At 42.3% G+C, this 14292-nt stretch overlaps 1 protein-coding gene across 2 annotated transcripts in view; it reads left to right on the plus strand.

Moving 5' to 3' along the window:
- The window catches only part of LOC118843812 (cyclic nucleotide-gated cation channel beta-1-like), a 54058-nt gene that overhangs the window by 2343 nt on the left and 37423 nt on the right, over positions 1-14292 (plus strand). Inside the window, exon 2 of one of the 2 annotated variants that reach the window (XM_036751590.1) lies at positions 170-332. In XM_036751590.1, the coding sequence (XP_036607485.1) occupies positions 170-332 (163 nt within the window). Of the gene's footprint in view, positions 1-169; positions 333-11028; positions 11293-14292 lie in introns of those variants that run through there. The other variant, XM_036751591.1, reaches the window with a different exon arrangement.

A 14292-nucleotide genomic window follows, 5' to 3' on the forward strand; every position in this document is an offset into this window, starting at 1 on the left:
CTCTGCCAGAGGGCCAAACAAAAACAAAATTTCCACATTTTTCTCCAGGAGTGGCTCCTCTCCCCAACCAATAATTAGTGAGGCCCTGGGGGCTCTGCTGAGTGAGTCCGTCGGGATCTCTTTTCTCTCTGACTCTTAATTTTTTTTTCTTCTCCTCCTTCTCTCCAAGTGGCTGCCACAAGAGAACACCCAGCTGTGAAAGTCGAAGATGCTGATGCTGAGAGCGAGCCCCTCCAGGTGGAGGAAAAGCCCCCAAGCCCAGTGTTGCCACCAGCATCTCCAGCCAAATCAGAAACCCTCACAGTGCCTGGCCAGGCTCTGGGGACCACCAGGTAATGGATGACCTACAGCTGGGCTTCTCCAATTTTCTTCACATTGCTTTGCTTTGTGAGAGTCTCTTAATACCCTTGTGAAGTAAGCAGGGCAGGAAATATTATTCCCATTTGATAGGTGGGAAAACTGAGAAATGAAGATCAGTAACTTGGTCAGGATTTCACAGTTAAAGACTCAGTTTTGGTGCTCAAAGATGTCACTTGATATACAGGATGGTCTCACGCTTGAGTCAGCGTGGTGGAGTGGAAAAAGAGCTTTGGATTTGGGATCAGAAGACTTGGGTTCAAATCCAGCTCTGCTACTTGTGACCTACATGACCCTGGTCAAGTCACTTAATAGCTCCTTCATCTACAAAATAAGGGGGTTTCGGACTAGATGTCCTACAAAGGTCTTTCCAGCTCTAAATCTATGAACCGATGATGGATGACATTTGGCATCACCTCACCCCCTGGGATGTTTGAGAGTTCACCTAATGATCTGAGAGCCAGCCTACTCTCTTTCAGAGGGAAAACCAATACCAACCTGACCAAGACCTCAGCCTCTGGTGTATTTCTCACCCCAGTCCTATAGGAAATCACAGAGACACAGAGAGCCCACTAGAGACAGACGGAGAGAGACAGAGACAGAGAAGGGGAGAGAGGAAGAGGGGAAAGGAGAAGAGAGAGAGATGGAAACAAATAAATACAGAGAGGCAGAGAGAAAAGAGGGAAAGGGAGAAGGAGAAAAGGAGGGAAAGAGAGATGGAGGAGAGAGAATCATAGATAAAAACAAATCAGCATTGTTGAGTCTTAGGAATGTTGGTGGCCCTGCTGTAAATAATTCCCTGGATTTCCTCACCACGGCACTGCTTTATCAACCTCAAACCATCTTTGAGTTCTGTCTCAGATGAAAGGGGATGGGAGATTTTTTTCCTTTCTTCTCAGGACTCGGAGACCACCCATCCTGAAAAAGCAGAGATGTCCCTCCCCCATCCTGCTGGGAAATTGATTAGAAGTGAAAAATATGCCCTAAGATCTTCATAGGAAACTCCTCCCTCTGAATAGCCAGCAGCAGATTGGGAACGGGGTAGGTGGCCATTGAGGGAGGGTCAGGGGGCTTGCGCAGCATGGCTTCTCTTTTCCCTGCCTCTCCTAAACAAAGGTTTGCCAGTGACAATGCAATTTCAGCCAAAGGACCAGTTGGGCTCTGCCTGCCAAAGAGCAGGCTAGAGAATAGGCGCCCCCAGCAGAGATTAGGTACTCAGTTTGCTAGCTGGGGGCAGACAATAAAGGCAGGGGCACTGAGCTAGCAGCAGGGTGGGGCAGAGGATGAATCCTGAAGACAGGATTTCTCAGCGTCTTGAGACAGGGCTGTGAGCAGAATGCTGAATAGCTGGTCATTTACAGGGTGGGTGTGAGGAAAATTCCAAATAAATGCCTGGTGCTGTCATCATCGCTGTTACTCTGGCTTTCAGACACGTGGCCCTTAAAAAGGGATCCATCTGGGCCTCCTGAAGAAAGAAAGCAGGAGATAAGGTATATTACAGTGCAAAGAAATTGGATTTGGGAAACTCAAGACCTGGCTTTGGCTCCAGGATTTGGCTCCTGGCTTTGCCAGTTACCACCTGGGTGACCTTTGGAACTCACCCTCTTGGAACTCAGTTTCCTAGAGTGTAAAACAAGGAGTTTGGACTATATGACCACTAAGGTTCCTTCTGAACTTAATTCAGAGACAATTTTCTCCAGAAGGGTCTGGAGTCAAAGCCCAGTAGATCGGGCAGGTGGGGTATGCTGGTCATGGGATGGAACAAAAATTGGGAGAACTTGGTTGAGGTGGAGAAGCTGCAGAAATTCCCAGCCCTGATGAATGAAACGAGGTGGCGGGGAGAGGGTAGTCACTTCTTTTCATCTCATGGCCACTGTACCCCTTCCCTTCCACCTGCTCCCCCACCTCCCCCTCAAGCTTTAGGTTATACAGACTTCCAATGTTCCTGTTCACTACTGACAAGGGTGAGCTCCTCGAAGACAGGAAACACTTTTGCCTTTTTTGTATTCCCAGCACTTAGCACAGTGCCTAGCACATAGTAGGTGCTTAATAAATGCTGACTGTAAGGGGCTGGGAGAAAAGACTAGATCTCATTGGGCCACAATTGTCATTTAGGGGTTGAAGAATGGTCCTCCCTCTCTTCCTTTATCCCTCCCTTTCTCCCTCCCTCTTTCCCTCCTTCTTCTCTTCCTCCCTCCTTCCTCCTTCCTCCCTCCTTCCTCCTTCCCTCCCTCCTATCCTTCCTTCCTTCCTTCCTTCCTTCTTTTCTTCCTTCCTTCCTTCCTTTGACAGTGGGTGAAATTCAAAGACAAATAAGACACAATTCCCTGCCTTTGAGAACTTAAATCCTCAAAACAGGGAAGGTGGTGGATGGATCTTAAAGTGAGAAAGAAAACTGAGTGTGTTGGATGGGGTGCACATCTTTTCAATTAGAGAATAAAGAAATGAATTGAGTGTTCCAGTATCCCTTGGTCAGTGAAAGGCAGCAGGATGGTTTCGGAACTTCCTGACAAAACTAACATGGCTCCTCCTCCTCCTTCCCACCACTGGTGAAAGGAAGAAGAGATTGGCTCAGTGAAAAGAGCTGAGGTCTGAGAATCGGGAGGTCAGGCTTCTCCAGCTCCAAGTCTGCTGTTCATTGAGTCAGACATTCTGTATCCTAAGGAGCCTCCCAGCTTTGTCATTCTGTGTTCTAAGCTAAGTTCTAAGTAAGTCTAAGCTGGACAGTTCTGACATTTTGTGTTCTAAGGAGCTTCCCAGCTCTGCCATTCTGTGTTCTAAGCTAAGTTCTAAGTATGTCTAACCTGGAAAGTTCTGACATTTTGTGTTCTAAGGAGCCTTTTAGCCCTGACATTCTATGATCTGAGTGTCTATAAGCTAAGCTCTAAATTCTAAGTATTTGTAAGCTGGAAAGCTCTAACATTTTGTGTTCTAAAGATCCTTCCAGCCCTGCCATTCTGTGTTCTAAGGATCTTTCCAATTCTGACATTTTGGTGCTAAGGACCCTTTCAGTTCTGATAATTTATGTTCTAAAGCTTCTCTCAGCTCTAATATCCTATGTTCTAGGGGCCCTTCCAGCTCTGAGATTTTGTGTTTTAAGGTGCCTTTCACTTGTCATGCTATGTCATAAGGGCCCTTTTGGTTCTGACATTCTCATCAATCAATCAACATTTATTAGGTGACTACTATGTGCCAGGCACTCTGCTAAGCCCTGGGGATACAAAAAGAAGCAAAATACATCCCCTACCTTCAAAGAGCATACAATTGAATGGGGGAAACAACATGCAAACAAACATATACAAAACAAGATGTATACGAGATAAATAGGAGATAGTTAACAGAGGGAAGACATTGGAATTAAGAGAAGTTGCAGCTGGGTCCCACAAGAAGGTGGGATTTTTATCGTTGTTATTCAGTCGTTTCCATCACATCTGACTCTTGGTGGCCCCATTTGTGGTTTTCTTAGCAAAGATCCTGGAGTGGTTTGCCATTTTCTCCTCCAGCTTATGTTATAGATGAAGAAACAGAGGCAAACAAGGTTAAATGACTCACCCAGGGTCACATAGCTAGTAAGTGTCTGAGGCCAGATCTGAACTCAGGTCTTCCTGATTCTGGGCCTGGTACTCTATCCACTGAGCCACCTAGATGCCTTTGGGATTTTTAGTTGGTTTCTAAAAGAATCCAGGGAGATCAGTAGTAGGAGGGGTAAAGGAAGAACATTTCAGACTTAGAAGTTTGAATGATCTTTGATTTAAAAAAAAAACTCTTATTGCACACCCTGATCTAACTCAGTAGAGAGGATTGATTGAACTGGGCTTCTTTTTGGTGGTAAGCAGCTATTGTGGAACAAACAGGAAATGTTTTATTTTGAAAGTGTGAGGGAATTTCCGACTCCCTCTAGAGAAGTGACTTAATTTGGGGGCTTTGGATTTTTTCTTTCTTAATATTTTGGTAACTATTTCAATATAGTTGATTTCTTTGCAACCCTAAGTATTTCATTTTATAACCATTATTCTGAGATGTCCATAGACTTCTCCAGAATGCCTTAGGTGTCCATACCATAGAAAAGGCTAAAAACTTCTCATCTAAATCAGACTTAGGCTATAAATCAGCAAAATTAAAGAGAGGAATTACCTGTTTTCAAGGTATTTTTGAGACAAGGTAAGATTGTTTTTCTTGCCGGATTAAATTTGTCATTGTCAACTGGAACAGAACTGGCCTCTAACCTGGGAATGGCCAGAACCAAACAAAGTAGGCCAGAGGCAGGTGTATCAGGGATTGAACAGAAGTTTAATTAATTTCAGAGTGAGGAAAACTCTTGCAAGTGGAAGCCCCCCTCCTGAGAAGGAGAGTTTAACATGCTGGAACAAAGGCAGATCTTATATACATAAAAAACCACAAGTGGGCTGGACCATGACACAATCATTCTTTCTGTGTATGTGGCAATTGGGCTTCAGTGACTTGCCCAGGGTCACACAGCCAGCAAATGTCAAGTGTCAGAGGCCAGATTTGAACTCAGCTTCTCCTGACTCCAGGGTCAGTGCTCCATCCACTGCACCACCTAGCTGCCCCAATGCAATCATTCTTGCAGTTCCCACAGCAGGCTCACGTGTGGACATTGCATGCATTCCTGGGTTCTGTGGGAACAGTTCTTAAGTTGATTGTCTTAAGGGTTAAGGGTCATCCAGTGGGATACAGAACCAGAGTTAGCTTAATGGAACAGGAGTGCAGTTAGTTACAAGAAATGGAGATTGTGAGCATGCTGAGATGCTATGGATGGCTCTCAGGTCCCTGGGAAATAGGGGGTGCACCAACACATCTAAAAGTTATTGATTTATATGGAAATCATAAATCCCTCAATGAACCAGTACCCCCTGGTACTGGTCAAAGCGCAAAGGATTGTTGTTATGCCAAGCTCGGCCCAGACTGCTTGCTGGACCTTAGCTCTGAGAAACAGGCTATCTCTAAATATCTTGACAGCATCAAATCTCTCCTTGAGAGAAAGTGATTAGGCTGTAGAGACAGCTAACATGTTGATTCCTCACATGGTAGTCAGATTCAGACCCCTGGGGATTCGATTCATTAACAGTTCAACAAGTATTTCTTTTTTTTGTTTGTTTATTTTTAGTTTTCAACATTTGCTTCCATAAGTTTTAAATTTTTCCCCCTTCCCTCCCTCCCCAAGACAGCATGCAATCTGATATGGACTCTACATATACATTCCTATTAAACATATTTTCACATTAGTCATGTTATATAGAAGAATTAGAATGAATAGGAGAAACCATGAGAAAGAAAAACAAAACAAAACAAAAAAAGAAAATAGTCTGCTTTACTCTGCATTCAGACTCCATAGTTCTTTCTCTGGATGTGGATGGCATTTTCCATCATGAATCTTTTGGAATTGTTTTAGGTCTTTGCATTGCTGAGAAGAGCTAAGTCGGTCATCGAACACTGTGGCTGTTACTGTGTATAATGGTTTTCCCAGTTCTGCTCACTTCGCTCAGCATCTGTTCATATAAGTCCAGGTTTTTCTGCAGTCTGCCTGCTCCTCATTTCTTATAGCACAATAGTGTTCCATTACATTCATATACCACAACTTGTTGAGCCATTCCCCAGTTGATGAGCATCCCCTCAATTTCCAGTTTTTGGCCACCACAAAAAGAGCTGCTATAAATATTTTTGGACATGTGGGTCCTTTCCCATTTTTATGTTCTCTTTGGGATATAGCCCTAGAAGTGGTATTGCTCAGGGTATGCACAATTTTATAGCCCTTTGGGCATAGTTCCAAACTGGTCTGCAGAATGGTTAGATCAGTTCACAACTCCACCAACAATGAATTAGTGTTCCAACTTTCCCACATCTTCTCCAACAGTTATCATTTTCCTGTTTTGTCATGTTAGCCAATCCGACAGGTGTGATGTGGTACCCCAGAGTTCTTTCGATTTGCATCACTCTAATCAATAGTGATTTAGAGCATTTTTTCATATGACTATAGATAGCTTTAATTTCTTCCTCTGAAAACTGCCTTCAACAGGTATTTCTGAAGGACCTACTGTGAATAAAGCACTGTGCTGTGTCTTGAGGACATAAAGAGGAACATGTAAAGAGATGCATAAATACAAGATAATTTGAGGAGGGAGGAAGCTAGCACTAGCATCCAAGGGGACCAAGAATGACTTCCCAAAAAGGATGGAACCTCGGATGAGTCTTGAAGGAAGCCAAGAGGTGGAAGGGAGAAGAGAGCTCATTCAGGGCACAGCCTATGCAAAGGTGTGAAGGTGGAGAAATAGAAGAATGTAGAGTTCAGAGAAAAAATTCAGTTTAGCTGTAATGTGGCGTGTATGTAGGGGAATAAGTTGATATCAGTCCTGGAAAGGAAGGCTAGAGGCCAGCTGTGAAAGCAATTTAACTCCCAAACCAAATAGCTTGTATGTTATTCCAGAGACAATCAGGTATTTCTGGAGATTTTTAATCAGGGTAGTGACATGGGCAGTGAGGTGGTGCAGTGGACAGAAGAGCTGAGGTTGGAGTCAGGAAGACTATCTTCCCAAGTTCAAGTCTGGCTTCCAATATTTATTAGCTGTGTGACCCTGGACAACTCAGTTAACCCCTTTTGCCTCAGTTTCCTCATCTGTCAAATGAGCTGGAGAAGGAAATGGCAAACCTCTCCAGTATCTTTCCAAGGAAGCCCCAAATGGGATCACAAAGAATCAGACCCAACTGAACTGCAACAGCGACACGGTCAGACTTGTACTTAAGGGAGATGTTTTAGCAGGGAGGGTGGACTGAGCAGAGGAGAGACCAGCTAGGAAGTTATTGCAGTAGCCCGGGGGGAGGTGATAGTAGTAATGACAGCAATAATAATCGCTAACACTTCTAAGCACCTACAATGTGCCAGGCAGCGTGCTAAGCTCTTTACAAACATTATCTCATTTATATGATGAGAACCGAATTAGGGTGGTGGCCATGTGAATAGAGAGAAGGTGGATGCAAGAGGTGTGGAGAGGTAAAATCAAGACAAACTGGCTGGATATGGGGGTTGGGGGGAGGTTGAAAGAATGAAGAGGCAGAGATGACTCTGAGATTGTAAGCCTGAATGATTGGAAGCATGATGGCTCCCATAACAGAAATAGGGAAGCTTGGAGGAGGGGAAGGGAGAAGACAATAAGTTCTATCTTGGACAATGTTGAGTTTAAGATGCCTAGGGTACATCCAGGTGGAGGTGGTCAGCAAACAGTCATTCCAGGGACTGGAATTCAGGAGATGATGGCTTTGGGGAAAATAGATGATATAGTCAAGAGATTATGTAGGGGCATCATCTGCCTGGAGGTGTAAGTTACCTGTCTGGCATATCAATCTTTCCTATCACTTTATTTTCATACTGGCTCAGGACTGAAGAGTAAGACTACTTGCCTGCTTGTTTGCTTTGAGTAAGATGTCTTTCCCCCATTAAAATTGCTTGTACTCATGAATCATTGATGATGGGGTTGACTTCTCCTAATTACACCTTATGTTTGTTCTCCATCAAGTTTCCTGGCTCAGCCAATGCTTTCATGTGCTGGCAAGCTTTCACCGAGGCGTATTTATAGGTCTCATTAAATGAGGTCTCATTTATAAATGATTAACCTTCCCAACATAGGTCCGAGTTGTGACCACACTAATTGTTCTTCCCTGTAGCAAGGAATGACCACGTGGGGGACCTTCAATCCTTCTCTAAAAGTGTGGCCTTTGTCCTTGGGGATCGTAAATGGTATTTCTTTTTGAGCTATCTCAAACTTCCATACTCTGAAGCTTAAGGCTTTTGTGATTTTTAAAGGAAGTGATTAATAGGGCCAAGAGCTCTATCCTCACTGGGCGAACCCCTCTGGCTCAAGATCAGGAAAGTCAAGAAAAAACCAAACCCTTTGTTTCTTTGTACTTAATGCCAACCTGTCCCAGCCAGGTTGATCAGCAGCCAACTGGTTGACTCTGCTAAACCCCTGAAACACTGTTAGGTAACCACAAAAATCCTGCCATCATGGAAATCTATTCATTCACTCCATAAAGAGTTTTTAAATATCTACTATTAAATTGTAAGCTGCTTGAGGGCAGGGACTGTCTTTTGCCTCTTTTTGTATCCCCAGCACTCAGAATAATGCCTGGTATATAATAGGTGCTTAATAAATGTTTATTGATTGATTGAGAACTATGACACTCAGTTTTCAGTTTGTAGAATAGTGAGCATTTGGTACATAATACCACTAACTGGTTCCTCAAAAATATGTCCTTAGACAATACAGGGGCCAATTTGCTATGATTTCCAAGTGATATTTTGCAATATAATGGTAGGGTTTAATGAGAATGTATTAATTGAATTAATGATATTATTGGGTGAAATGACCTTGCTCCTCGGAACATTTTTATGTGGATTATGCTGTAATAATGCATGCTCTGCCCACCTCTAGGGATTGTCCTGGGAAAAGGAATTTCTTCCCTCAAAGAGCCATAGAAATGTGAACTGTTGTGGTTACCGTCGTGCTTCTGATTATTATGAGAGGAAATGTGATTATAATGGAAATAACACTGGATTGTGAGTCAGGAGACTTGGATGTGAATTATTTGTATGACTGGGCAAACCATCTCCTCTTTCTGGGTCTCAGTTTTCCTCATCTGTAAAATGAGAGCACGAACCAGATTCACTTTAAGGTCTCATGAAGCTCAAAGGCGGTTGATCTGGCATTTGTTCTGCTTTTCCTCCTCCCTCCGGTCCTATCATCAAGGCTAGTGTCATTCCTCTTTTTCTAGCAATTTGTTGCTGTGATTGTAGTCAGGGAACTCTTGGATGGGTTAAGAAAGCCCCAAGGGAAGTATATTAGGTAATACTCCCAGCTGCTTTGTGGCCAATATGGTCCCTGGTATGGCTTTATCGACATTTGTAGCCGGATGATTTCCATAATAAGAGTTGGACTAAATACCAGCTAATGGCTCTTCTCCTTCCTTCCCTCCCCCTTCAGCTCCTGGGTCCTTATGGGGCTGCTTAAGAGGTACCTCGGGAGCTATCAAGGGCATATCTCATTGCAGAGCAGGAGCATTGAATCGTAGCTGAGATCCTCACCAATGGTTGAAGGCAGATCATCTGTAGGGCAGATGGGAATATTTTTCATCTGGGGAATGTCATGGTTCTAGAAAGGTGGGTGGAGATGTGGGATCCGCAAACTTCTTAAACAGGGCAGGAGATATTTAGGCAGAGTGTAATGCTTAATATGATATATGATATGTTAAATACAACAAGATAAAATATAACTGCCTTCTTCTCCTAATGTCTTTAATAAATAAATTATTCCCCCCACCATGGGTCCTTTCTATAAGTTCAGAGCAGAGGCTCTTAAATGGGTCCCTGGCCAGCTAAAGGCACTTTGGATACATTTCACAGGACCATGAATGTGGATGGGAAAACGACTACATTTTAATTTTTGCTTGTCTCTAATGTAAATTTATCCCATTTCCTTTAATAAAAAAAAATCAAACCATTTTTGTGAGAAGGGGTTCATGGGTTTAATGGGTCCATGACACACAGAAAAGATGAACTCTTGGTATGGAGGATTTAGCTGAAAGTGGGCAGTGTAGACAGCTGTGGCAGAGCAGCAAAGAGCCCCAGAATTGGCTTGGATTCGGAAACTTCTCCTCACCCTCTGTGTGACCTTGGGCAAGTCACTTCAGATTCTGGGCCCCAGTTTCCTCATGTGTAAGATGAGAATAATAACATTTCCATTCTAGTAGACTATAAGCCCCCTGAAGCCAGGGACTATTTTCCTTTTATCTTCATATTCCTAGTCCCCAGCATAATATCTGGTCCATAGTAAGCACTGTATAAATGCTTGCTGAGTTAATTAAAGTATTTCTCTCCCAGGGTTGCTATGGGGATCAAAGGCGATAAGCCTGTCACACTCTCTGTACATACCAGTTATGGGGATGAAGATGATGATATCTACAAATGCATCATTGGTTCATTATAGTTTTGTATGTCCTGGCTATTACCGTAGGATATCTCTTGTTGAATGATTGAGCAGAACCAGCTAATAGATTGGCCACTGCTGCAGCCCATTCCCAGAGTAGGATTCAGCTGGGTCGTCTTTTGCTCTCCCCTTCAACCATGGCCCCTGCTGCTTTAAGCAATGCAAGGTACCTTTGTGTGGGTCACCTCATTCTTCAGTGACATCACAGAATTCTGGAACTGAGGAGCCAGAAAGAGGCTGGGGTGTTTAGAAGTTTAGAAGAGAGTTAACGAGTCTTTAACCAGTATTATTGTTTGCAACTAGGCGGCTGGGTGACACCATGGATAGAGAGCCAGGTATGAAGTCAGGAAGACCCATCTTCATGAGTTCAAATCTGTCCTCAGACACTTAGTAGCTATATGACCCTGGGCAAGTCACTTAACTGTCTGCCTTAGTTTCTTCATCTGTAAAAGGGGATAGAGAAAGAAATGGCAAACTACTCCTGTATCTAGTAACAACCACTTACAACAACAAGCACTATGAATATAAATACAAGCCAGAAAAAAGACAGTCCCTTGCCCTAAAGGATCCCAAGAAAGTGAGCTAAAAGGGGTGGAGATGAGTCAGCCATGTAGCCTGGGGAGGAATGAAGGAACCAGCCAATCAGAGGGCGAGGCCACGGGAGCAGGCAGGTACTTCCAAGTAGTCCAGGGATGGAGTGTGCCTTCAGGATGAAGAGGTTTTCTGGCATGGCAGAGAAAGTCCTGTGGAGATGAATCAGGATTAGAGAGACAGTATTGCTCTCCCCAGGATGCAATCTGGCTCCTTCCTAGACACCTGGGAGTGTCCTGCAAAAAGATGCCTCTTTCCCAATGGATCTGAGATAGCAACTTTATAGCCTGATCCCCTGGAAACTCTAGCTCATGATCCAGGGTCCGGCTAGCTCTGCCCATTTAAGGTAAAATACATGAGATAAATTCTAGACATTGACTTAACAGCAGGAGACAGATGAATTTTTTTAACCTCTAGTTCTTTTATTTCAACTTTCCCCTTTCCCCTCAAAACGGAAATTCCATTTAGCCTAGTTAATTAAGGTCATAAATTTGTATCTTCGGTTCTCATTGTAAGCTTCCGGTTTATCTTGGAGGTTGTGACACCCCAGGAGAAAGCCAGGAAATCCAGGGTTGCTGATGGTGCTCCTCTGATAACTTACATCTATTGTATGTTTGACCTCTTTTCCTTCCCTGGTGTCATTAAGAGAGAGCTTCTGGATACAACTATAAAGTAGCTCGACATTGAATTTCCTGGTCTGGCTCAGCTGGTGCTCCAAACGCCAGGGTATTTAAACAAGGCAATTTCTTTCAACAGCTTAAGTGTTTTTGATCCCAGAGAGGAAGTTCAGAGTAAGAAACCTAAACGAATCTGAGGACATCCTGTAAAGGCATAGAGGAAACATTGGAAAACCCAGTTTGCATCCAGATTCTTTCTAGTTTGCCAAAATGATGATTTATAGATGTTTAGATCTAACCCAGCCAAGGGAAATCCTCAGCCATCTCACCCAACCCACACCCCCAAGAGGACCCCCCGCTACAACACAACCTTTGCCTGAAGACCCACGGTACAGTGGAAACCACAGTTTCCCCAAGCTGTTCATTCCACTTTGGTATTGCTGTAATTAATAGGATGTTTTTCTTGACATCAAGCCGAAATTTTCCTCTTTTCAACTTCCATGCATGTGATTCATAGAATTAGAGACTGCTTGGTCTGAAAAAGCTCTTAGAGATTATGGCACGCTGGGAAAAAATGTTAGATTTCATGTGTTAGAGGAGCTTGATTCACATCTCACCTCTCCCACTTACTACTGGTAGGACTTTGAGCCAGTCACCTGTACTCTCTGAGCCTCAGTTTACTCATCTGTAGAATGAGGGAATTAGACTATTTGACCTTTAAGTTTCCTTATAACTCTTAATTTATGGTCGAGTCCAACTCTTATAGAAGAGAAAAGAGAATCAATAAAAGGATGTGACTTGCCCAGGGTCACACAGTTAATTAGTGTCAATGCTAGTACGAGAAGCCATATTTCTAGACTTTTAATCCAGTGCTTTTTCCAGTTGGCAGGAATTATATTATTATATATATTATTATATATATAATTATTATACATATTATTATATATATAATTATATATTATATATATATTACATATAATATTATATATATAATTATTATAACCCGAGCATGAAGTGATAAAGAACTCAGGCTAGGGTGGTGTCAGAAGAAGTGGAAAGGGTGGGTCAGATAGAAGAGATATTGGGAAAGTATAACTGAGAGGATTTAATTGGATATGGAGAATGATGGAGAGGGAAGAAGAAAATATGATGGCTCTGATGGTGGGGGCTAGGGTGACTAGATAGGTGGTGGTGGCACTTTGCTGCCTTGGATAATTCAGTTGGATAATTAAAAAAAATAAAAATATTAAATATCTTGTTCCATTTTAAAAGTTTTATTTCTTTTTAAACTTTATTTTTTAAAGTTTTATTTATTTTATTTTTCACTTTGCCAACCATTTATTTTCTCTCCCTCACAATCTTTCCCCAACTTAGAAAAAGAAAAACAAAACCTTCCTAACAAATATGCAGCATCAGCCAAAACAAACTTCCACACTGGCCATGTCCAAAAATTTATGTCTCATTTTGCCATCCATTACCTCTTGGGCAGAAGCCAGGTGGCAGAGATCTGTAGTCGTCTAGAATCCATAGTTGATCATTGTATTGATCAGAATTTTTAAATCTTTCAAAGTAGTTTGTGTTTACAATATTGTTGTTGTTGTAGATAAGTTGTTCTTCTGATTCTGCTCTCCTCACTTTGCATCAGTTTATACAAGTCTTCCCAAGGTTCTCTGAACCCACCCCTTTTGGTTTTTCTTACTGCACAATAGTATTCCATCAATCCCCATATCATAATTTATTCAGCCACTCCCAAACTGATGGACTTTCCCTTAGTTCCCAGTTCTCTTTTTTTTAATTAATTTTTTATTAATTAATTTATTTTCAATCTTCAACATTCACTTCCATAAGTTTTAAATTTTCTCCTCCTCCCTCCCCAAGATGGCATGCAATCTGATAGGGGCTCTACACATACATTCCTATTAAACACATTTCCACATTAGTCATGTTACATAGAAGAATTATAATGAATGGGAGAAACCATGAGAAAGAACACAAAACAAAACAAAAGAGAAAAAAAGTCTGTTTCTCTCTCCACAGTTCTTTTTCTGGATGGGAATAGCATTTTCCATCATGAGTCCTTTGGAAAAGTTTTAGGTCCTTGCATTGCTGAGAAGAGCTAAGTCTATCACAATCAGTCTTCACACACTGGCTGTTACTGTGTACAATGTTGTCCTGGTTCTGCTCACTTCACTCAGCATCAGTTCATATAAATCTTTCCAGATTTTTCTGAAGTCTGTCTGTTCATCATTTCTTATAGCACAACAGTATTCCATTACCTTCATATACCACAACTTGTTCAGCCATTCCCCAATTGATGGGCATCCCCTCAATTTCCAATTCTTGGCTACCACAAAAAAAGAGCCGCTATAAATATTTTTGTACATGTGGGTCCTTTCCCCATTTTTATGATCTTTTTGGGATGCAGCCCTAGAAGTGGTATTGCTGGGTCAGAGGGTATGCACATTTTTATAGCCCTTTGGGCACTGTTCCAAATTGCTCTCCAAAATGGTTGGATCAGTTCACAGCTCCACCAACAATGAATTAGTGTTCCAACTTTCCCACATCTTCTCCAACAGTTATCATTTTCCTGTTTTGTCATGTTAGCTAATCTTATAGGTGTGATGTGATACCTCAGAGTTGTTTTGCTTTGCATCTCTTTAATCAATAGTCATTTAAAACATTTTTATATGACTATAGATAACTTTAATTTCTTCCTCTGAAAATTGCGT

The sequence above is a fragment of the Trichosurus vulpecula genome, chromosome 3 (assembly GCF_011100635.1).
Source record: "Trichosurus vulpecula isolate mTriVul1 chromosome 3, mTriVul1.pri, whole genome shotgun sequence".
In the NCBI taxonomy this organism is placed as follows: Eukaryota; Metazoa; Chordata; class Mammalia; order Diprotodontia; family Phalangeridae; genus Trichosurus; species Trichosurus vulpecula.